Here is a 25,801-nt window from a genome sequence, read left to right on the forward strand (position 1 = left end):
GCAGTATTCAGAAATTATTTTTCTGAAGGCTGAAGCTGTTGGTCTGGTGGGAACAGTGGGGGGAAAATGCATGTTTGCGGATTTACACAAGAATCTAAAAGCAAACTCTCAAACCTGATGTGTCAAAACATCCTAAACGGTGATTTAAAATTAAAATCTGCAACAAAAATACTTTTTTCTTGAAAATCAATGGTATCATTAGACATCATAAGGTTTCTTTTTACCTTCTATGTTATCTAAAGATACAAAATCTATTACATCTTATTCAGCTTAAAACTTAGCTTGGATATTGCTGCCAAAGCAAGACGCTACTGAACTTTGATTGTGAGACAATGGAGAACTGCAACAGTATTTGCTATTTGCAAGTGCATAACCCTGTTTAAAATCCATGAACCAAGAGCATCTATTATCACAGCTTCTGTTCCTCAGAAATATTTTTAATGGCCAATAACAAGGTCAGATAAAACTGTGCTGTTTGCAGATGACAGGATCCTTGTCCTTATCTTGTTTAGCATTTTCATGGTGATTTCAATTACTCTTCCATTAGAATGAAATGCATATTTGTGTCATCTCTAACTTGAACTGTTTTTAACTCAAGGAAATTTTAAATTGATAATGTGATGTGAAACACCAAGAAATGGGGGATGAAAACAGCAAAGTCCTCTTATTGATAAGTTCAAACTGATGTTTGGCAGTATTGTGCTTCACTCAGTTCTGCGTGAGAAGGGGATAACAAGCAGCTTCCAGATGGTTGGAAATTTCATTTTCCTTAGGTTCAACATGACTTCAGATGTACACTTGAAATAGATTATTTGAGAATGACAATATCACTTTTATTTGAGGTACCCAAATATACCTCCCCAAATACCAATAAGGTATTTTTGGGGTATATTTTTGACCCAGATGCACCAAATTGCACATCCTTAATAAGCAACACTAATAAGTGGTTCACTTAATAGAGTATTTGGCTTGACAAATGAAGAACTGGATTGAAAACTTTGTAATCTCTGGATCTCACAGAGCTGTTGCAAATTAAAACCTGCCCCACCAAAGGCAGCATAAAATGCTGTAATCAGCCTTGTCCTGCCCCTCTCTGCTGATCACCTGGCTGATGGGGATCTGGGGTACACAAATGTGTGTATGTATCCCCAGTTGATTGATTACATCATTTCTGTCATGACCCAGAAGTGACAGGTTGCGCCAGGGCTGATTCAGTAAAAAGTTGCCCCAAACATAGTGGTTTGTGGCTGATTTTGACTAAATCAGCCCTAGCGCAACCTATTGCTTCTGGGTCATGCTGGAAGTGATGCAAACCTGGGTCCTGAACTGCATCCCCCCATTTCCCCCTGCCAGCCAGGTGAGCAGTAGCAGAAGATGGAGGATCCGGTCATAGCAGGAGACCTTGCAAGCCTGTTGGTAATAGATAAAAGTCAGTGAATCAACTCTTAATGCAGGTGAGGAGTGGGGGTGTGGATTGCATAGCTTCTAAAGTGCAGCGATCAGCATAGAATGGAGAAGGTACAAACACTGTGACCCAATTTAGAGGTCAGACCACCTCACTAAAGGAGTTAAATCCTGACTGTTTTCTATTATTGCAATGCTTCTAGTTAATGTCAGTGTTTGAAATGAGAAAACTATAGTTAATAAGAGTTTAATTGACAGAGACTTATTGGTTTCACATCCTGTAAAGGTTAATAACATTCATCTGGAGTTCTTAAAGAATTCTTGAAACAATTTTTACAGTAAATAGCGTTGCCTTAGGACAGCACAACTGCACTGTCCCTTGTCAAAACTTTAATAGAACAGATAGTTTTATATTATTTCACTATGGTATAGATGTTGGCCTTTGCTGGTGTGGCTGTATTCTTAGTGATGCTTTCACTAGACTTGTGCAAGCTACTGTTCTGCAAATGCCATTTCTCTTAGAAGAACTTGCTGAAGGCTCCCACACCAGCCCAGCCTCATTCAGTTGAGCAGAAGCTGTGCAGCATCAGCAGCGCTTGAGAGCATGTGCCCAGGGGTCATGTAATGTGTATATTTTAACAGACTAATTTGCCAAAACTGACACCAAAACCAGTTAAAGAAGCAAAGGAGAACAAGCAGGAAAACAAGAATCTTGCCTATCAGAGGAAAGCCACTGTGGGAACGCAAGATGAGCCGCTACAAGCCCAACTGAGCAAGCCTCTTCAGACTCAAGAGGTGAGTTGACTGTTTTTTAGTGTTGCTTTGGACTATATGTGGCTTTCTCAAACACACCATCGTTTGCCCAGCACTGCTGCCCTGGCTTCCAATTAAGTACAGATGAGAAACGGGGGAAACAATCAAAGGTTGTTGGTTCCTTTATGAAATGAAGTTTTCCATGTGCAGAGAGATCTTGATCAGAGGTGCTTTCAGTTGAACAGTATCTCCTCTGCTCCCAGCCTATATATTTTAAAAGTAGTACAGGATGATGAGCATATGCCCTAGTCATGAACACTGAAATCTGTCACACATCCACTTTGTATAGTACTTCTCAAATTGTAGTCTATTCAATTTAGAAGCTTCACTGGATTATTCTGTCATTCTGAGATGGTTGGTACAGCTAGGCCTACACGGGTGTCTAGAACTACATCTCTTACCCATTTACGAATGCACTTATGCCAGCGACACACCTACCTCACTGTCATCCTGGGTATAATGATGCTACTGCCAAGTTGACTAGCACAAGTGACAAGTACATTTAAACCTGTTTGGGCATATGGGAGCTTCTGTAGCACAGTGGTTGAGTGGTTCAGATGCAAATCAGAACTGTACTGGTTCAAATCCTACTGCTGCCATGAGCTCAGTAGGTGGCCTTGGGTAAGCCACTGAGCCCCAGCTCCCCAGCTGTATTGTGGGGATAACAACAACACTAACTTGTTCACTAATCTGTCTAGAAGAGCAGTATATAAGTGCAGTTTCTTATGGGCCTACCTCCGTCTTTTATTAAAGTAGGCCTAGACTTACAATACGCAAGTTAAATGCGGTCCCAAAACTACACTTAAAACTCAGTTTTCTGTTTGGGTTGATTTGAAAAACATCAGCTGTGGCTCATTTATAGCTTTTTACATAATGTGGGGCACGGAGGAAGCTTTGATGCCCTTTCCCCATTACATTTAAAGTGTACACACTGGGACGGGGGGGAGGACTGTACATTCACATCACAGCAAAATTAAGCAAGTTCTCGGGGGTTGTATACTACAGCAGAAATTAGCTGGGCTTAGGGTTACCGAACACTTACTGGCCTGCAGACTCCAAGATCAGTTTAACCTACAACAGTTGGCAAGAACCAGGCCTCCAGCTAGTCATCAAAAGTTGGTGGACATGGCCAATCCTTCGATTGTAACAACTGTTTCCAGCAAGCTAACCAGTCGCGTGCCGTTTGCAGAGAATGTTTCCATGACAGCCTTGCACTTCCAAGGTAAGGTGCCTACGACATCAAGCCAAAATCTTGTAGATCAGATATAGCACCCTTGTACCAATAACCTTAAGCAGATGTGAAAGAAGACACAAAATATGTGGGGATTTGCTTTGCAGTATCAGTTTACATGTTAGCTGTAGAGTAACAATGCTTCAAAGAAAGCTTAAAATGCTGTTTAATGCAGATGCAACCAAGGTTTCAACAGCTTAGCAGTCAGTAACATATATTTACATTCAGATACACACATACACTAACCTTGATTGTAACCAGCTCATTTTTTTTTGCTGTGATACCACTTACCCTTATTTGTCAATATATGCTAGCCTCTAAGGAGCTTGGAGAGTTACACAAATGGAAATGAAGGGCTGTGATAATCACCTCCGAAATATTCATTCATATGACTTCTGAATGAACCAAGAGGTTCATTGCAATGCACTACTAGGTAGTAGGGCAATGGAGAGAGTACAGGAAGGACCCTTTGGCCCCTGCCACAAAAACCAATAAAGGAGGTGTTTTCACAAGAGGGAAACTATTTTTAAACCCCCCCTCCCCTTTATTTCAGCCAACCCCACAGAACTGTATGAGTGCAGGTTGTTGCTGCACATTTGCAGCTACAGACAAATCGTTTTGAAGGGCCGGATCCTCACTTCTGTGGGGGAGGGGACTAAATCCTCTTCCGTACTGTACAGCAGGAGACTTTTGAACTGTATGGAATTTCAGTCCAAGCAAAGGCATGCCAGTACTGGTTGCATGTGTTGTGTTTATCAGTATTAAAGGCCACAGAGTTCCCCATTACAAGCGTAAATCAGTAGAAATTCCCTATTTGTTTGTTTGGTTTCCCCCTCAATTAACTAACAGACACAACCTTTTATACTATACGACAGTCAGGATACCAGCTCTAAATATTTGCTCTTTGACTATGTTTATGGATGGAAACCTCATTTGTTCCTCAGGAAAGAAAAGAATCCCTACTCAGAACAGATGTATTCTACAAGACCTTCCAGAAAGTTGAAGAAAAATCTATACAAAATGGAACTGTTTTTTTACCAGTCTGTCAACCTTTGTCTACTACCAATTCTGAGGGCAGCGCTTCTGTACTAAGTGAAGAACTGTACCTGTATATTAAAGCCATTGTTGTTCTTCTGTTGTTAATACTACTTTCTTTGTACTTCCTTTGAGATCACCTTCAGTGTGCTTTTGTTTTTAAAGTGCAGGGCTGGGCTGCTACGGGCTGCCTGAACTTCCATTTCAAGCTTTCTTCATAGACATTTTCAAAGTGATTTGCTGGAATTTTTAGAAAGCAGAAGAGGGCGTCATTAGAAAGTGAAATCAATTTTTTTAAAAAAAAAAACTTTGCTTACTGTATTTTCCAGTGGTTGTATTAGAAAGAATAATTTGCCAGACATGTTTCCAGTTTTAAATTGAATTATTAAATTTCATCTTCCTACAAAGCAGACTCACTTGAGTATTTCAGATACAAGTTTTTACAACTATTACATTTACAATGAAGGCTTAGTGGCAGTCATTTCAACTTATTTTGCAATAAGACCAACTGTTGCCTTACCTTGTTGCAATATGGACATTCACCAAATATGACATTAAAGCTCTGTCGACTAGAAGGGAGCCCTCGTAGCCACTGTTGAGAAACACAAGGCTGTTACTCACTGTATTTGAAGACAGCTCTTCAGCACAAGCAAGGCTGCCTCTATTTAATAAATAAGCAGGACACTCACGTTCACTCTGCTGAGTTACAGGAAACCAACATACGGAATGCCTGGTGGGTGTTTATATGATCTGTTTCTAAGTCTTGGGAGTGACAGAAATGGTGCCTAAAGGCACCAGGACATGGGTGCAGAGTCAATCTAGAACAAGAATAGCACTAGCTATATGATTTACCATGATGTCCCACCTATATACAGAACAGTGTGGGGAGTTACCTTTTGCCATACTTCCCCGTTTCCACAAATTAAAATCAACCACTGAGGCACTGCTACAAGTTCCACCTTGTCGGCCCCAAAGTTTGGAATGCAGTTTCTCATCAAGGCTGCTTGTCATCTTTTTCCACTTCATTTTGGAATCACATAAAAGTAATTTTATTCTGCCAAGCCCTTGGGACCAACATTTTTCCTTAGAAGTTGTTCTTAACTGCCTTTTTATTTAAAATGTTTTAATGGGTTTTAAAATTGTATTTTATAAGCCCCCTTAAACTCTGCTTAAAACATAAATTGCTTTGAGCGGAGGCACTGCCAAATTATCCAACAGAGCCACCCCACCAAATCTTGTAGGTGTGACACACACAACTATTGATTCCAGTCACCTCACCACACCATTAAGGAAGCATTCTTTTTAATAATTTACTCAATTTACTAAAATCTGAAAACTCTTCAAAAAGTTATAAAGTCTTACATAGCTAATAAAAAGGCATATTTAAACTTCACAAACTATTCTAAAGGCACAGTAAAGAGCCTTTTCTCTACCAGAGGACACAGTGATGGCTATGAGCACAGATGGCTTTAAAATGGAATTTAGGAAGCTACCAGCTACTGTGATCACCACATTCAGAGGCAGTGAACCTTCAAATACCAGTGCAATGGGGCAGCAACAGGGAAAAGTCCTTTGCCTCTGTGCTATGTTGATTCTCCAGAGTAACTGACTGGCCACTCTATGAAACAGGAGTTAGCTGTGTTAGTCTGTAGTAGCAAAATAGAAAAGAGTCCAGTAGCACCTTTAAGACTAACCAACTTCACTGTAGCATAAGCTTTTGAGAATCACAGTTCTCTTAATCAGATGCATCTGACGAAGAGAACTGTGATTCTCGAAAGCTTATGCTACAGTAAAGTTGGTTAGTCTTAAAAGGTGCTACTGGACTCTTTTCTATGAAACAGGATACTATACTAGATGATCCAGTAAGGTTCTTAAAAGATGATGTAAGTATACAAGCCATGATGCACAGGATCGCTATGACTACTATGAATATCTTAATCGATCCTTAGTCTACTATACAATCTTAAAATAATGAATCTCATCTTAATTTGTATTACTTAATTCATGTGTGGAAACACTCCAGGAACAGGGCATTTTAGTGCAGTGGCCCTCAAGTTATGTGTCTAGACCAGTGAGCCCCATCATGGTGCTCCTGGGCATCCACCAGCATGTTTCTTGGTGCCTGCTAACTCCTCATCAAAGCCTATCCTCTTCTTCCTCCACCTCACTGGAACTACTTCAGAAGTACTTGGAGGTGTCACATTTGTGTCTGCAGAGATCCCCTATTCAGAAAAACTTCCTTCAGATAGGAAGATGCTTGGGTTGGACCCCCTTACAATTTTGTGGAACTTTAGAACATTTTGAGATTGCACACAACTCTCATGGCAGTTGTTTGTTGTAGTTCCCACTATCAGCTCTCAAAGATTTTAATGCACTCACAGATTCAAGAAAATTGAGGACTCCTGGTCTAGACCCTCAGTGAGCTACAGAACCCTACATGCTGGATCATAGGTTATACAGCAGCCATTTTGGGCTGCCTACTGAGAGGAGCTGCAGGATAGAGAAATAAGGTCACTAAATGACAGAAAGGATACCTCCATGGCTCTGGCCCTTAACTTGTTCCTCACTACAATTTGTTTCCTCACTTTGTTTTCTGTCTCCAAATACACTTTGTTTGCTAACCATAGCTCTCGACTAGAAACCTATCTTGTGGGTTAGTCACATGACATGCTGTCATGTGCTATCCAGGTCTGGAAAGGTTGGACCACTGCTTTACTGGACCCTTCCAATCTCCTTACCTCATATAAACAAGCTTGATGGAAAGGCTGGCCGCAGCGTGAATCATCACAGACTTGGTCCGGAATAGCCCCATCAAGTCGGTAAGCATAGCAGATCCCACAGTCCATAGAAAAATCCTTAAACACAACCACAAACATTAACATGTTTGTTCTAGGATAATAAAGAGAACTTTAATGTGAAAGCTATTTGTACTGCACTTATATATAAACTGACTCAAGTTATAAACAACTTGGTCTCACTCAGTCTCAATTGGCCTTTATCTAATAGCCATATTGTGTGAAAGGGACCTGAGCGGACAAAAGTCTCAGTAAATTATCAATAGGTGACACACACTGTTGCTTGCATGTTTAGGAGGACTCTAGCAGTTCAATCCTAAAAAGAGTCACTCCAGTCTAATCCCATTGAAATCAATGGGCTTAGACCGGTGTAACTCTTCTTAGGATCACACTGTAAGTTTAGTAAGAATCACAAAAGTAGTTCTAAGATTATCCCAAATTCACTTTAAATGGCATCTAGATTTACTATTACTGTATTTCATGCTTTATTAACAGTGGTGCCTACAACAGTTAAACTACTCTCACTAACACCAAGGAAATATTTATATTAAACGTTTGCAAGGTTTGACAACTTTATGTTCTATTGTATGTTACTTTTTAAATCACCTCAAGCAGATGGCAAAGAAATAATCTAAGTAAATAAAATAATGATTTTTAAAACATATCTTGTTAGCTGCCTCCACTCATTTCCTGAAATGGTCATAAAATGTTCACTAAGTTTTTGACAATTTATGATATTTAAAATATTATGAACATGACTACAAACCAACATACAGATTTTTCTAGAGTCTCTCGTGATGGAAAATCCATTTCTAAAACCTCTTTCAAATTTTGTAATAGACTGACTTCTGGGTCCCTGCAAGGGAGAAAAAGCAAAACAAACAGAAAATGTCAGCACCCAGTGAAAAAGCTATGGTGTAAAAATCTAAATCCAGACATACTTACCACATATGTATGTTGCTGTTCAGCTTGATTTTCAAAGGATTTACCACTGAAAACAAAAGATAAATGTTTATAAAAGTGTTCTATTTAATTATTTAAAAATCCATACTCTAGGGCAACCAGCAGGGACTGATTGTACAGAGTCAGCCTAGCAGCTCAGCATTTCATGCTACATTAGAACTGGTTGTCTGGCAGTAGAGAGTGGATTCTTGGTGACTGAGCATATATTGGATTGGATCCAGCCAGCTTTTCCACTACTGAAAAAGAGAAGGTCATGGGAACTGCACAGACAAAAGCCATGTGGGTCTAGGGCCATAGCACAGGCTCAAAGTAAGATTCAATGAAAAAAAATGCCTGGATCCAACCCATTTATCTTGGTTTATACTTACACCATTCCAACCCTGTAGCCCACAAAAGTTGGCTATGTAGCTTCAATACTGTCTCCTTATGAAAACTTTATAACATAATCCACAGAATGGCACTCAACCTTGTAGTCTTGCTATGCTGGTGCAGTGGTTAGAGTGTTGGACTAGGACCTGAATTCCCACTCTGCTATGGAGACTTAGCAGGTGACCAGGGCCCAATCACTCGCTAGTTTTCAGGATTGTTATGAGGATAAAATGGAGGAGAGAAGACCGGTGTAAGCCACTTTGGGTCCCCAATGAGGGAAAAAAGTGAGATATAAATATCTAAATAAAATTATGACCATGCTTATAGCTAACCAGTTAATGGAAGAAACTGTTCATTGGTACTGCTTGAAAAACAGTATGTGAGAAAGCTCACACAAATATTTAGTTATCATCCTCAAATGTAGCTTAGAATTCTATGTTCATTTTCCATATCTCTAGCCATGGTTTCGGTATGTATGTCAGAATGACAGCTGCACATGCTACAGATACAGGAACATGTTTGGCTGCACAACCTGCTGTACTGTTCAAGAACATGCAAATGTTCACATAATTTGTTATCCGGCTCCTGCTACAACATGAATTACCTTATTGCTGCCTACAAATTGGAACAAAACCATGGGCTTATTTGCAAGCTTACATTCTCTTCAGTGATGACAGGGCAGCCCGGAAAAGGCCAAAACGTCTGCTCCTAAATCAGCAAACAGCCTTCTGTTACCAACCCAGTCCCCACATCAACGTATCTTTCGTTTCACGAAACTGATGGAATACTGTTAACTCCCTTGAGAAAAACAGCAAGAGCAGGTAGGAAGGAAAGATGTCCTCAGCAAGTCCTCACTAAGCCACAGGAGTCCCAAGTGGTTTTGTTTAGGCTGAGTTTAGACCTGGCTGGCCTACCTTTTAAAAACTTAGAATCTGTGTGGTCCACCAATGTGTTTTAAATTTACCAAGCAAGAATGAACACTCAGGATTCTCTTAACACAAGGCTTAACTAATCATTCAGCAATCTGGAGTATACTCTCTAAGAAAAGAAGTGCCTTGTTGGATCACATCAAAGTGCACCTAGTCCAGCATTCTTTAAAAGAATCGCAAGCAGCAAGTGACAGATCGTTAATATGAAGTTGGCCAGCTATCCAAATTGTCTAGAAGACACACACATGCATATATGTTGGGGAGGCTGGGGACATCTCAACAATGTCATGGTACACCCAGCAGTGCAGTAGACATAGGCCGTCGTCACACGGGCCCTTATTTTGTCAGTTTTGCACTAGAAATCGTTTCTTCTGTTATTGTTATTAGAACGGATTCTCCCATCTTTTGATGACTGCTTGCACTTCCAGTCAGTCACATTAAAAAGGAAAAGCGCAATTTGATGGTCAGTCAAAATGCCTCTGGAAAAGGGGCCCTAAAAATCCCACCCTTTCCCCCCCCCCCGTATATTTGCGCTATATCACTCTTCTATTATACCAATGTTGTGCTGGGCCAACCCAAAAGCCAACTGTGATAGGTAGCAGAGGTTTTCCACCCATGGCAGAATAGTGCTATAGCGTTATAGCGCTATAAGGCTGACGTTTTAAAAAAATTACTTTTGAGGCTTAATTGCGGGTCGCGCTGGGGCTTGTGGGAGTGTAGGGCATGAGAATCAGTGTTAGGTGAGACAGAAGATCGGGGAGAGTAAGCGTTTTGGTGTTGCAAAGCGTTCATAGTTGATCCAGGGCATTCACATGGAAGTGGATAAAGACGACATAAAGAGTCACAAAGTGTGAATTGGGGAGAATGGCGAAATTGCAAGAGAGCCAGAATAAGGTGAGCATTCAGTGGGAGATGGCGCTAAATTTTCAGAAAAAGGAGCCCAAGATGCAAGGTATACTGGCTCTTTTAGTGAGTCCCTGGTACCCTCCAACAGCCAAGAAAGAAACCAGGGCAACATCATAGAACTAGACATGGGGGTTAGACACATCTCTTCTCCATTGTCACTGGTGACAAAACTGCTCCTTCATGAATACTGAAACGGATTAAGTAAATTATTATACAGGATTCTAGAGAAAGTTGTGAACTTAATTGGAAGGCTGGTTAGTAGTACAATCACACTAGGAAATCAATTTTGTGCAGTGCTACTGTGCGCACATACACACACACACAAAATGTTACATGGCACAGAGATGGGAAGTGGCAGGACTAGCAATAGCTCATACCTGCATCAATTTGTTACAGTGTTGTGAGAATGGACATGCAGCTCATTAAGAAAGATATGAAGTACACGATTCTACTCTAAATGCATCTTCAGGATGGGTATTGACTGCCTTCAAGCATCTTTCTGAGCAACACACAATTTTCTTAAAAAATGGAATTCAGTCTTATGATTCCAGCCTCATTTGGATGAAACAAGTATACTCATTATGCCTTCCTAAGCAGAGATACACCCTTTTAAGTTCATCGACATCAATGGACTTTGAAGGCTGTAACAATGCTTAGAACGACACTCAATTTGCTATAAAGTTCACATGAGGTAAGCATAGAATTATTATATACTGCTACAGAAAAACTATTGTGGCTGAAAAAATTGGTTTAACAAAGATGGTCTCTTACCATGGTCTGGTCCTAGAAAGAAACATTCAGGAGGCATGGTGGGGTGTCTGGGGTCCACCTCTAAATTAATTGAAATGTTGTTTCCTGAAATAGCAATGAATATAAATATCTAAAAACAAAAATAGCTTAATTCTTACTTATCAATACTTGACACACCCAAAAGGAACATAATCTATAATAACTCACTTAAGGCCTTGATCCACAAATGCCGCACCATCACATGTCAAGGCAACACACCATAACTTAATCATTATCTTCAGTATAAGTGTATGCTGCTATAAAAAGTCACAACTTTTAAGGTGTCTTTTTCTCAGTATTTATCCATTACTTAAAGAGCATTGATAGAACAAGTTATAATAAAATAATTGAAAACCTTCTGAGCAATTAGAAAGTGCCCTCAATTAGTGGAGCAGCAGATTTGTTTTTTTTTTAAGTTATAAAGTATTTATAAAAACCCTAAGTGGCAGGTGCCATCTTAGTAGAAGCATTCATGCTTACAAGAGATGCCTCTTCTAGGAAGGTGCCTGCTGAGACTCATGCACCTAAAACCAGAGAGAATACTTTTCTGATCTTATTCTTTGTCAGCTCAGCTGATTAACTTAGTGGCAGTCATATTACTGGCATTGCTCACTTCATCTATGTGATAGTTTACAAAACATACAAACATTTTTAAAAACCTTATCTTGAACGTGCCATCTAAATTCTGAAATGTTACAATTTAATTCTGAACACATTGGATTTCATTGCTGATATTCATCACTGTTCTGTTTTAAATCATACATTTGTTAGAAAAATAATAATTCTAAACATTTTGCTTTTCTGTTTTTCCTGTCTGTGAACCCACAGCCAAAGTTATATTCTTTTTATTCTTCTTACCAATTGCAATTCTTCGCATTGTGGCACTCCGAGTTGGTTTTTCTGGCTCAAGTACCCAGGTCTTCTCATCAATTTCATCTAGAGCATTCCAAAACGCCTTCAATGATTCCAACACTGCCAAAAACTGACGATGAATGCTTAATAAGGAGCTCTAAGAGAGAAGGAAATTGTAACAAATTTTATAGATGGCATTTTACCAAGAGCAACAGAGAACAGTTTTTAACAAGAGACTACTCCAGCACTTTAAAGTCTAGCACACATCTAACTGTAAAATGTGTGGCAGTAAAAAGTCTGGAATTTTCCCCTACATTTTCTTTTCTGAAGATCTGAGTTTTGAACAGGCCACACAACTGTGTTTCTTTAGCTATGTTGTAATTCAATTTTCATTTATTTTTAATTTCCAATGTTTTATACTGAAAGCAGATATTTCACAAAGCTATTTTAACTGTAAAACTAAGTATCATTTAATTAACTCATAGCAAACAGGTTCTATAATTTTCAATAAGAAAAAAAACTCTGATAACATATTTATTTGTGAGATCATGCCATTTGCATCACTCTTCCAACTCATTCTTACGCACAATTCAGAACATCAAGGCAACTGAAATGCCAAGAAGTCTAGAAATAAGAAAAACATTTGGGGAAAAGAAGGGCATAGCTTGAAAAAGAAATGTTGCATTCTCCCCCCACCCCCGCAACAGTTATTAAATTAAATTAAAGTAGGAAAGCACTTAAGCAGGGAAGTGTGAATACTGCCAATCTCAAAATGTAACACTTATTATCTTTAAAAGCATTTTGTTACTTTTATAATACCTGAAGTGATATAATAGTGTCAGTCACTTAACCAGATCTTAGAGCATAATATCTTCATCTTAAGTACTATTATTTCCAGTATTTTAATAATTTTCACAGAGTCTTGGAAAGTGATCTTTTGTGCTCTGATGACACTTAAATTAATAGCATAATTTTCTGGTACTTGCAACAGTTGCTTTCCATTTTGATTTTTCACATTTCCCTACATCACATACAGATAAATCCTCTAATAATCATTTTTATCTTTATCTTTAGGGAATTCAAAGGATTTCCAGTAGAAATAAAGAAACATCAAGGGATTAGAATCCACAGATAAGTTTAGAATCCAATTAATTTTAATACTAATTGCAATTTTCAATGATGTTCCTTAAAAGGTGGCCAAATCTTTTCTTAAAATGATCTGCTCATCTGATCTTATTTGCATGCATCATTGATGTTGCCAACAGTCATTCGATATGCATATCTGAATCTTTTATCTTAAAATCAGCAATATTACTTTGTCATGCAAATCATGAAGAATTCATCACCCATTTTACACTTCAACTAGTTTATATCTAACCACTTTCCCTTTAAACAATCCGCACAGATTCTATTTTTCTCTGTGAAAACTACTTGGTAATAGAGCAAATATCCTATCTGCTACTTGATTTTATGTAAATAAAACGAGTTGCAGTGCCACAATAAACTGTGTGTACTATTTTTAAAATGTGTCAAGCAATGCAGGCTTGAATCCAAGGAAGGGTGAGCAAATCACCACTAGAAATGCAGGAGTGAACACACATACATGCCTTATAGTGAATCAAACCTGCAGAGAAATGCTTTTATATGTAGGTTTGGACTGTGTTAAAATCTTCAACTGCAGTTTAAAAAGTATCTTAGCTGAGAACAGGTGGGAGGGAAAGTCAGATGCTTTCTAAGCTACACTCAGTCTTGGGCGTGGGCATTAGTCATGCAGATATGGCCAGAAGACTTCCTGTTAAAAGCTTTCTCCTCCATAGGGATGTGTGGAAGGGGGAGGGGGGGAAATACAGAGACTTGGAGGGCTAAAATGCCAGAAAGGTTCTCCCTGGAACCTACAGAAAAAGTCATCCTGACCTGCACCTGTACAGTTGTCCAGAGCTGGCTTTGATTTTGCAGATACATATAGAGACTCTCAGTAGGTCTGCTGAAGAGGCAACAGCTGGTTTAATTAATCCACCATTTCTGGCAGCAAGTCCTTATCTTCTAGTGTCCTCCAGGTGAAAAGAATGATATTTCATGATTTTTTTCCTTAAAGAATATTGGCCACGATCCAAGATAGAATTAAGTAGTTTTAAGTGCATTGATATGAGTGGGGTTTAAGTGAGTTTAACTCTTTTGGATTGTAGCCGTTGTTTTCCAGTTTATGGAGAACATGGGCCTGACACACTGGAACACAGATAAATACAAATCAAGATTTTTTTTAAAGTAGAAATGCTATTAACTTTAGAGGGGAGCTAAGCATGTGTTGAACTTCGCTGAAAGAAATGGGCCATGGGTGATTAATTCTGGATGAGTTCTGTCCAGTGTAAACAGAATGGTAACTTCAGCAACAATGCCAAGACCACGGCAAACTACAATGCCAAGACCACGGCAATACAGCCCGGAAAACCCACAACAACCTTCAGCAACATTCTATGTATTTTTTTAAATACCAAGACATTCATTGTACAGAAAACCTCCCTTCAGAAATCTTTCCTATTTTGATACCAGTGACACCTTCTCCCCTCATCCACACTCACATATCTACCTACTGGTAAATGTAGCTGAAACATTGCCATAATGTTGTGATTTATAAGACTATACTACAGTTGCCGTTGGTGAACACTGCTACAAGCATTTATGGATTGGTATACCATCTTGGGATCAAGGATTCAAAATACAGTTTGAACTGAGAGGCAAACATTAAAAATCATGCTTATTAAACACAAAAAGTTGCCCTTTCATAAATGTATGACTTGACTAGACAGAGATTTGCTGTATCTGAATAAATTAGTATGGTGAGAATCTTGCAAGGGTTTTATTTGCAAAATCCCTGCTAGCATAAACCAGGTGTGCTCCAAGAAATAGCATTTATATTTTGTCTAATAGTGTATATTGTTTGACTGGTATCAAAACTAATGTTCAGTATGGGGTCTTTTGTGACTGTTTTATATCTACAATAATCTGATGCACAGTTACCAGGGAACAAGCTCCACTGAGTACAGTAAGCCTTACTTCTGAGTAAAAGATGCATGGACTTGCTCAATTTATATACTGCCCTTCAGGACAACTTAACACCCCCTCAAAGTGTTACAAAGTGTGTTGTTGTTATCCTCAGGACAATCACCCTGTGAGGTGGGTGAGGCTGAGAGAGCTTCGGAGAGCTGTGACTGACCCAAGGTCACTCAGCTGGCTTCAAGTGGAGGAATGGGGAATCAAACCCGGCTCTCCAGATTAGAGTCCTGCCACCATTAACCACTACACCAAACTGACATGCTAACAGTATTGCAAAGCATAATAGGGTAGTTCCAGAAAAGTAGAGAGTTTATGCAAGCAAGGGGAAGAATGAGATCTGCTATAGAACCTGTCTATTACAGGTTCTATAAACAGGGAGGGGCTGTGGTTCAGTTGAAAAGCCTTTGCTATGCATGCAGAAGGTCCCAGGTTCAATCCATGACATCTTCAGTTAAAAAGAACAAGTAGGAGGTGATGTGGGAGACCTCTGCTTGAGACCTTGGGGAACTGCTGTCAGTCTTGAGTTGACAAAGTTGATCTTGATGGACCAATGGTCTTGTGGGGGAATAGCCCCATTGACCCATGAGCACTGGCCCTTCTTGCCCTCTGTGTATCTAGGGTAACCTGTGGTAGTCCAAGTCTTTGCATGACATGTGCCCACCAACTCAGGGATGCCTGCTGCCATCACTTGGCCTTCACTGGAATTGCCCATAGGGATAGCCAAGGCTCCCCACTTTCTTGTGCAGGCTTGCCTTGTGCCCAGTCTCCTGTTTCTCAACACCCAGTTACCATAAGGACTGGTGACAGCCCCTGGGTGCCACTGGGAGATCAGCCAACTGCCTTCATTGGAATTGCCCATAGGGATGGCCTATTACAGCTCTGTGGAAACAGGGAGGGGCCCTGGTTCATGTGTCATGGGCTCTTCTTGCCCTCTGTGTGCCCACCAACTAACAGGGGTTTCTCTCATGCCTGCTGCCATCACTTGGGTGGGAATTGTGGAGAATTGTGGCCACACAATTGTGGCCACACAAGGCCCCTCCCTGTTTCCATGGCCCCTCCCTGTTTCTACAGAGCTGTAATAGGCAGGTTCTATAGCAGATCTCATGCTTCCCCTTGCTTGAATGAACTCTCTACTTTTCTGGAACTACGCAGTAATGCAAAGTGTAAAACATTACATCAATATGTAGAAGGGCCCCTTTGGATCTACCCTATTATGCTTTGCAATACTGTTAGCATGTCAGTTTGGTGTAGTGGTTAATGGTGGCAGGACTCTAATCTGGAGAGCTGGGTTTGATTCCCCACTCCTCCACTTGAAGCCAGCTGAGTGACCTTGGGTCAGTCACAGCTCTCCAAAGCTCTCTCAGCCTCACCCACCTCACAGGGTGATTATCCTGAGGATAACAACAACACACTTTGTAACACTTTGAGGGGGTGTTAAGTTGTCCTGAAGGGCAGTATATAAATTGAGCAAGTCATGCATCTTTTACTCAGAAGTAAGGCTTACTGTACTCAGTGGAGCTTGTTCCCTGGTAACTGTGCATCAGATTATTGTAGATATAAAACAGTCACAAAAGACCCCATACTGAACATTAGTTTTGATACCAGTCAAACAATATACACTATTAGACAAAATATAAATGCTATTTCTTGGAGCACACCTGGTTTATGCTAGCAGGGATTTTGCAAATAAAACCCTTGCAAGATTCTCACCATACTAATTTATTCAGATACAGCAAATCTCTGTCTAGTCAGTCGTACATTTATGAAAGGGCAACTTTTTTGTGTTTAATAAGCATGATTTTCAATGTTTGCCTCTCAGTTCAAACTGTATTTTGAATCCTTGATCCCAAGATGGTATACCAATCCATAAATGCTTGTAGCAGTGTTCACCAACGGCAACTGTAGTATAGTCTTATAAATCACAACATTATGGCAATGTTTCAGCTACATTTACCAGTAGGTAGATATGTGAGTGTGGATGAGGGGAGAAGGTGTCACTGGTATCAAAATAGGAAAGATTTCTGAAGGGAGGTTTTCTGTACAATGAATGTCTTGGTATTTAAAAAAATACATAGAATGTTGCTGAATTTACCATTCTGTTTACACTGGACAGAACTCATCCAGAATTAATCACCCATGGCCCATTTCTTTCAGCGAAGTTCAACACATGCTTAGCTCCCCTGTAAAATTAATAGCATTTCTACTTTAAAAAAAATCTTGATTTGTATTTATCTGTGTTCCAGTGTGTCAGGCCCATGTTCTCCATAAACTGAAAAGCAATGGCCACAATCCAAAAGAGTTAAACTCACTTAAACCCCACTCATATCAATGCACTTAAGACTACTTAATTCTATCTTGGATCGTGGCCAATATTCTTTAAGGAAAAAAATCATGAAATATCATTCTTTTCACCTGGAGGACACCAGAAGATAAGGACTTGCTGCCAGAAATGGTGGATTAATTAAACCAGCTGTTGCCTCTTCAGCAGACCTACTGAGAGTCTCTATATGTATCTGCAAAATCAAAGCCAGCTCTGGACAATTGTAGGAAAGCTCCCCTGCTGCTGCCACCACCACTTGATCTGGAAAGAGTTGATTAGAGTAGTTTTCAAAATAAATCATTTTAAAAGTCAAGGGCATGCTGAAGTCTGAGCCCTGCTGCATTTCCAAGAATGCTGTCATGAGCATGACAGGGCCTAGAGGCTTCATTGCCAACCCCACCCTCACCAGCACCTTTCCCCAAATGTCCAGCAACAGTGTCCTCCTTTCCACCACCCCCTCCAATACTACAGCAGCAGGCGTCTTTCCTAGGCCCTGCACCGGACCCTCTGTCAATCTCTCAGCTACAATCACCTCCACAGAGCCCAGACTGCCTTCCCCATTGGAACATCAGCTGCTGATGTCCCAAGCCCAACCCTGGGCAGAAACCCCCAGCCCTGGAGCTGACTCACCAGCCTCCCGCAATGGCACAGGCAGCCCAACCTCAGCTAAGCCAGCAAGGGTGCTTGAGCAGCCAGGCACAGACTCCAGGCTGCTGGGGGAACCTCTGGGGAAGCTCCCGCAGCAGCAGGGAAAAGCCAGGCAAAGGGCGTAGCAAACATCCTGCCCTAGGCAGTGATGGGGAGGGCAAGGCCAGGGAACAGAAAGCCTATGTTGCCATGCCACTGGATAGTTTAGGAGAAGGGATAATAAGGGAGGCTGGGTGAGGACTGGGAAGAAAACCAGGGTGGTGGGAAAGGGGAATTCCTTGAAAGAAGATTCCTAAGAGGGCCAAGGAGGAAGGCAAGGGAAGAGGCAGCTGGAACATGCGGCTGTTTGCAGAGAAGGAAAAGGAACAAGGTGGTGCAACCCCCTTACCTGCCTGATTGAGGCCTAAGGACACCTGCCTTCAACATCCGACTGGCCAGCTAACAGCCAAGCAGGGGCATTGGTGAGCAAAGAGCCTCACACCAAGTGCCAAGAGCTTAGAGATAGGATCTCCATCGCCCCTCTCTGTGGTGTTGATGGCAGCAAAGAACTTTGGGAACTGCAGCTGTTGACACACTTGGTGACATCAGGAACTATGGGACCCACGATTAATGGCAACTTCAGATGCTACTGTTATTATTATTTTATTCAATTTTTAGCCCTCCCTCCCTGACAATGAGCTCAGGGTGGGTTACAGCAGACACAAAAAACAATATAAATCACAATAAAATCAGGTAATCATAATACATGATGGCAGTCCTCTTCCTTAACATCCACCCCTTTTAATAATGCATGGGGGTGGGGGGGGGGAAAGAAAAGGAAGGAAAGGAGAAGGCAACATTCGAATCGAACTGATTCATAAGGGGAGGCCAAGATGATAACATGGCATGCTATCCTTATAGGAAAGGTATACCAAACATGCTATCATTTTAACGTTCACAGGCTACCAATTAATTTTTTTTTTAGGTGCAGCAACCAGAACAGGACACAGTATTTTAATTGTGGCTGCACTGCAGATTTATTTAATATGACAATAGAGAGGACACTGACATTTCACTGCAAACTCAAAAATCATCTTCCTGAGCCATCACAGCCAACAGAGCCCTGCATCAACATATACATACTTTAGATTTTTACTCTGTGTGCACATTTTATGCTTAGTTATGTTGAATCTCATCTACCACCTTGTTTGTCCATCCAGAGATGATTTTCCAAGTCTTCAATACCTGCTTGAGATTTTTACTGTCCTGAATAATGTGGTGTCCTCAGCTATCAGCCAGTTATACTGGTTAAGAGCGGTAGGACTAATCTGAAGAACCATGTTTGATTCCCGACTCATCTGCTTGAAGCCAGCTGGGTGACCTTGGATCCACCGCAGCTCATTCAGAGCGCCCTCAGCCCCACCTACCTCATAAGCTAATTGACATGAGGATATCATCATCACCACCACTACCACCACATTGCCTGTTCCTAACTCCAGACATTTTAATTTCAAGTTAAATAGTATTTCAACTATTTGAGGAAATAGTGTATTCTGTACATCCAAAAAGCTTGGAAAGCATGTTTATGAAACATGTGTGGACAAATCCAAGACTGCCACTAAAAGGTCACACTACATAATGGATGGGGAATATTTATTTAGAAAATTTGCATGTCTCCTCTTCAGGAGCCTGCAAGAGGTAGCTTACAAAATAAAGAACAAAAAATATTAAAAGTATTAAAATCTAGCATTAAAACCTCTGCCCAGCATAAAAAAATAGGCCATAAAAACAGACCACCAGAAGTTTAAAATAACATTTGCCAGACTAAAATAATGTTAGAAGATCATCCACTTAATTAAAAGTCTTGATGAACAGAAACATTTTGGTCTGATGCCTAATAAACAACGTAGGGGACCAGGCAAGCCTCAACAGGAATGACATTCCAAAAGTGAGGTGCCATTACTGAAAAAGCCCCGTTTCTTCTTCCTACCCACCTCACCTCTGGGACACAGAGAGTAGGGTCTTGTGAGGCGGATCTAAACTGGCAGGCTGGACAATAAAGAAGGAGGCAGTCCTTCAAGCACATTGGTCCCAAGCCATTTAGGGATTTAAAGGAAAGCATCAGCATTCTGAATATAAAGGTAAGTATATAGAGGGAAGACTTGTACATTGTTCAAAACTACAGTGGTAATGGATACATTATGTCTGTTTCCTCTGTAAACAGATACAGTGAATCACCTCTATTCGGGTCCCTGTTCATAGAAGATGGGCCATGCAGTGTCAAGTATGGTAGACTGGTTTTGACCCGTTGCGATTTTGTTCCCCAGCTCGACAATTTTCTGTTTACTCAGATGAGGAAAAGTATTAATTTACTAACGTGGGAGAATAGTGGACACCCTTAGGATACAGGTCACTCCTGTCCCTTATGACCAACTATGGCAAGTAATACCTGCCCTGAGGTACAATCAGTTTGTCCACAGCATATAACAGGAACCTTTGACAATTGAACCAGCCATTATTTGCACAGTGCCCCTCAGCTTCCATTTCTTGGTCATGCTAGACTGTGGTGCTGTGGTGTTGAGATTCTCTGATTCTGACAGAGCACAGTTTGAAAATACCCACACCAACCCTAAATCCAGCAGGTGCCAGCAGTGAGTGATACTGGCATTAGTTTTCAAATAGAACAGCCCGTATACTGAGCTGCAGGCAAAAAGGCACCTTATGAGATCTTCACATAGGGATCACAACATATGAAGGCAAATAGAACTTTTTTATGTAGTGGTCTCTCTAGGCTTTTCACCTTTTCTCTTGCTTCTTCAGAGTCTATTGCAAATTGTTTGGGGCGGGTTACTTGTGCTAGCAACGTGTATGTGGAAGTTTTAAACGGTACCCGTGGATTCAAATCCACTGATTTTAGAGTCTTCTGTGATTTGCAGTCTCCTCTTTGGGTTCCTTAGAACTTAAGAACAAAAGTCTATAACTACAACTTAAGAGGGAATTAAAATTCCTTTCAACTCAGTAATGGGTGGGAAAGACTTGCTAGGCTAGGCAATATCCACTTCATTGATTGGAGGATTAAGACAAAAACATGAGAAAAATGCACAGCAGTGAACAGGTTCCGGCACAGCAGGGGTATGGATTGGATGACCCGCTAGGTCTCTTCTATTAGTAATTTATGATTCTTTCAGATTTGCTTGAAAAATGGTTTCTATTTGTCATTTACTGAAGCTGAACCCCTTCTTCTACACACCTCCCAACCCTCATATTCACCAGCAGAACATTGCTGAATCTGAAATCTTTAAAAAAGCTCCCCTTGTCAACTATCAAGCCTTTGTGTGTGTTATTGATTCAATATTCCACAATCCCATTGCAGGCTTAGCAATAGAAGCTAGAAATACACCCAGCTTATTCTGAAGATCCAGCATAGCATATTTTACTGAAATTTTTTTAGCTAAAATTTCAAAGGGAAAGACAAAGCTTTAAAATGAGGGACCCTGAATAATTATATGCAATGACTTTTTTTTTCCTTTCAAAACCTGAGCAGACAGCAAATGTATCTGGCTAATTAAAAAAAAATAAAGCATGCACCCGAAGCAAGTAAATGTTCTAGCACTTGTCATTGGGAAGCTCTCCATTTATTTGGCACATGGAACAATGGCAGCAGCCTTGCCCTTGGTGCTGATTTCTTACTATTCTAAAATGTCTCCTCTGAGCCAGAATACATTGGCTGTTACTGATCATGCTGTGAGACACCTGCACTGGCTACTAGGCTTGTCATGATGCACAAAACCCTACCATCTTCAGCTTGACATTGTGCACGTTATAATTATTCATCCAAATGAATATGTCAGAGCAGCAGCAGCAGACCTCTCATCAGAGCACAAGAAAAATACATCAAAACATTATCAACCCAGCAGGAAGACAGGGACCATAAGGAAAATTACCCATTTTTAATACAGATGCCATAAAGCCACGTCTATTATTATATAAAGGGGGGGGGACCCATCAAGCCTAAAGTCCAAAAGTACTAGAAGAACATGAAACAAGGAACAGCTGTTAGGGGGGGAAATCAATTATAGTACCTGAAATCTATTTACATTCTCTTTAACAAGAGTGTGCTGGTATTCTAACAGTGACATTAGCACCGTTTGAGTTCAGGGTCTTGTCAATGTTTTCATTAAGGTGACCTACAGATGTTGGAATTAAATACCTACTATGGATTAGAACATGCATACTGAATACCCAAAGCATCTAGATCAAGAGACAATCATCCTATACTACATCAAAGTATCTATCATTTTCAAAATGTGGCCTACACAATGTCTAATGATCCTCCCTGAAATCTCTGCAATCTCAATAGCTTATTTAGGAAATTTGGGGGTGGGGTGAATATGGAAGCCAGTTTTTGCCCATATGTAATTTTTCTACAGATCTCTGATTTGAATAAAACAAAAGAACATACAGGTCACACCTTTGTTAAGTGCTCTTTGTACATAAAAAGTAGAAAATGTGGGTGCACCCTGGAACATGTGAAGGGCATGTACATGTAGTCTAAGTAGCACGTGTCTTTTGAAAATAACAGCTGTGGCAGCAAACCAAATACCCCACATATGTTTGTATGTTGCGCTTCAGCATGCTCGCCTGACTAGGAAAAAAATCAGCCCCTCCATCATCTAGAATATATGATTTTTTATTTTTAAAAGTATACTGACAGTACACAAATAGCTTTAGATAAGAGATTTACTGAGTTAACACAAAAGTGTTTATCATAACAGGTACAGTAGCATAAACTGCTAACCATGACCTTTCACGCAAATATCCCTAACAAATACTCCATAACAGAAGTTTCGGAACAAGGGATAAGTCCAGCCATTCTCTTAAATAAAGTGTACAAGAATATTACATTTGTACACTGTTGCATATTTCAAGGCTAGCCCATTTTGCATTTGAACATTCTCTAGTCACAAGCTGAAGTCTGGAAGAGAACATGACCATAGCCTTTACCTTATTCCTCACTTATGTTGTTAGCTGGTAGCTGCTCTCAAGGGATTAGTGAAAAAACCACTAAACTCCACCAGCAGCCTGCCATTCTGCAACAGAGAGAGAAAGAAAGAAAATGCGGGCTTCTTCCATCGGCCTATGGTCACCTGGCCTTCATTAGGGGCCAGCCATCCCGAAGAAAGAGGGTGAGGGACCAAGGCCCCTGGCAGCAAGTAGCGGCAGAAACAACCGTTATATACTCTTGCCATCTTGTTAGGTCTTAATAGAGGAAAGGTTGGATAAATGTACCCTAGACAGATCGCTTTATTGCTGTACACTGCCTTGTGATTTTTGTAAACCGAGATTAAGGGATGTGAAGATCAACTATATAAATAAAGGACATTTATGATGTTCTCGTAAGTTAATGAAACTTTTCTCAAATGTCAAACTTAGTTATGCAATAAGGCTGACACCTCTGAAGAAGTCGTGCATGTTCTATACAAAAACACTGGAACCAGAGTTGGTTTCATGTTATATAAAATATATGTAACTAGATTATAATGATCAGGGAAACAACTGACACACGGAAAAGATTATGTTCTTCAGATTACAGTCAGAAAGGGCTATAGTTTGGGACTGTAAATCTGTACAGGAGACTGAGCATTGGAGAGGAGGCACGTTTGGAGACAGCATCATGTTTGCTTCCAGCAGCCCCTCAGTTACTGGGTTCAATTCAAGGTATTGGCCATTATATACAAAGCCCTTGATGACCTTAGGCCCTGATATCTGCAGGACCCCCTCTCCTCCATCATAAAAGCTTTGCTCATCTCAGGGTCTTCCGCAGGTACTACCCTGCAAATGAGCAAGATCAACAACTGCCTGTACACATGCATTCTCTGTAGTGGCCCCCATGGTACGGAACGGCCTGCCTGATGAGATCTGGAAGGCTCCTACTCCGGAAATTCTACAAGTTATGCAAAACTGAATTATTTTGAAGGCATATTTACAAAGGTAGTAAGAGCTATACTATAACAGAATGAAATATGCTTAAAGATAGGGAAAGGGACTGTGGACTATACTACTGTGTATAGTGTGTATTATTGGTTGCTGTATGCATTATCCTATGTAAACGTAGATTATAAAAAACTTAAGTAAAATTAAAATAATAAAATAAGTTCAATCACAGGCAGCTCCAGTTCATTAAAAACATGTTGTCATGTCTGTACCCCTACATCCATGCCATTGTTCTATGTGTTGAACCATTGCTAATGCTGTACCTTGCTTTCATTTTGCAAATGTTCTAACCATCACTTTCGTTTCTCCCTCTCACAGCCTGAGAACGCAGCTGTCTTATCTTTTCTTTCTTTGAAGCTCATAGAAGTGACCTTGCACTGTCTGAAATGTTTCAGTTTACTCTCATGCATTCCCAGACCCTTTCCCGCGCAAACCTGTGGTCTAGCTGGGAGGGGGGAAATGAGTGGGTATTAGAATTGTACTTTCCTCAAGTCTCTATTCCTATCAAGGAAGCATGTGCTGCTGAGATGCTTTCTTGCCTCTGAGTAACTCTATGGAAATATATATGGAAAAGATTGGATTTCTGAATAGAACCATTTAACCAAGAGCTTGGACTTCTTGTTGCAATGGTACAGGGACCTGTCTACCATATCCTTGTTGTATGTTGTAATCTGCCCTGAGCCCGTCCACGGGAAGGGTGGACTATACATTTAATAAATAATAATAATATCCTGTCATCCATAGCCTGACACATGTTTTTAAAAGAAGTCAGGGCTTTGAAAGGCCACCTACATGTAACCCTGGAAAGCTGCTTCCAAAACTGGAGATTGTGTAAGAAGCAGTTTATATTAACCACCACCATCTCTCAAATAAGGGATATATCCACCACCATCCTCTCCAAATACATGTATTTCAAACTCTACGGAATCTCAACAGCTTATTTGGGAAACTGGAGTGGGGGTGGTGGGGTGAATATGGATGCCAGTTTTTGCCCATTTTTTTTACAGATCTCTGATTTGCATAAAGCAAAAGAATATACAGGTTAAGTTAAGTGACTTTGTTAAGTGGCTTAATATGCCATATACAGACAAAGCTATTTTGCTCATGCTATCTCTATAAAGTGCTACATATTCTGGTGGTATTATATTATGTTTTTAATATGAGAAATATCTGCAAAATTAAGTATTTTGTATCCTTGCCAGAGGGGGGCATTTTCTTCCCATGAACAACACAAACTATTAATTCTGTAGAGGTAATTTATGGTACTTGAATGTCTATATCTTACAAGGATAAAAAGATTCCTAGTAAGAATGCATTGTGCCTGGTCAGAGTATGGTATAGCTTTTTTCCTATATAAAAAATATTTCCATGTGAAAATCTTTTATTGAATTGAAATTCAAAGATTCTCAGCCACATTTTATAAAATTCATCTCAGGCCCCAGCATGTCATATTTTAACATCAATCACTGTGCTGCACTCGAGGAACTCAGTCTGATCAAGAAAAAGAGTGGATCATCAGTGAGCCTCACCATTTCCCTTAGACATGGAAATCTGTGAGAATGGCAGTTTTTTAAATCAGCTGCTATCTGAGGTAACAAAAGCTTCAGATCTAAGTTAAAGATGGTGGGAGTTAGTTGTCTAGTCAGAGCCGGATCTACTGTGAAACTAATGAAGCTTAAGCTTCAGGGCCCCTAATTCCAGAGGGCCCCTGCAGCAACTT

The 25,801-nt window shown here is 40.3% G+C and overlaps 2 protein-coding genes across 2 annotated transcripts in view; one reads left to right on the forward strand and one right to left on the reverse strand.

The window, feature by feature from the left end:
- The window catches only part of VRK2 (VRK serine/threonine kinase 2), a 60,977-nt gene extending 55,986 nt beyond the window's left edge, over nt 1–4,991 (forward strand). Inside the window, exons 12-13 of the mRNA XM_054990333.1 lie at nt 2,047–2,199; nt 4,393–4,991. Of these exons, the coding sequence (XP_054846308.1) occupies nt 2,047–2,199; nt 4,393–4,617 (378 nt within the window). The 3' untranslated portion in view covers nt 4,618–4,991. The remainder of the gene's footprint in view (nt 1–2,046; nt 2,200–4,392) is intronic.
- FANCL (FA complementation group L) overlaps nt 4,636–25,801 on the reverse strand; it is a 54,617-nt gene continuing 33,451 nt past the window's right edge. Inside the window, exons 8-14 of the mRNA XM_054990346.1 lie at nt 12,093–12,243; nt 11,217–11,300; nt 8,224–8,269; nt 8,053–8,134; nt 7,222–7,338; nt 5,004–5,075; nt 4,636–4,723 (exon numbers count right to left, since the gene is read on the reverse strand). Of these exons, the coding sequence (XP_054846321.1) occupies nt 4,688–4,723; nt 5,004–5,075; nt 7,222–7,338; nt 8,053–8,134; nt 8,224–8,269; nt 11,217–11,300; nt 12,093–12,243 (588 nt within the window). The 3' untranslated portion in view covers nt 4,636–4,687. The remainder of the gene's footprint in view (nt 4,724–5,003; nt 5,076–7,221; nt 7,339–8,052; nt 8,135–8,223; nt 8,270–11,216; nt 11,301–12,092; nt 12,244–25,801) is intronic.

Source organism: Eublepharis macularius, chromosome 1 (assembly GCF_028583425.1).
Source record: "Eublepharis macularius isolate TG4126 chromosome 1, MPM_Emac_v1.0, whole genome shotgun sequence".
Classification (NCBI taxonomy): domain Eukaryota; kingdom Metazoa; phylum Chordata; class Lepidosauria; order Squamata; family Eublepharidae; genus Eublepharis; species Eublepharis macularius.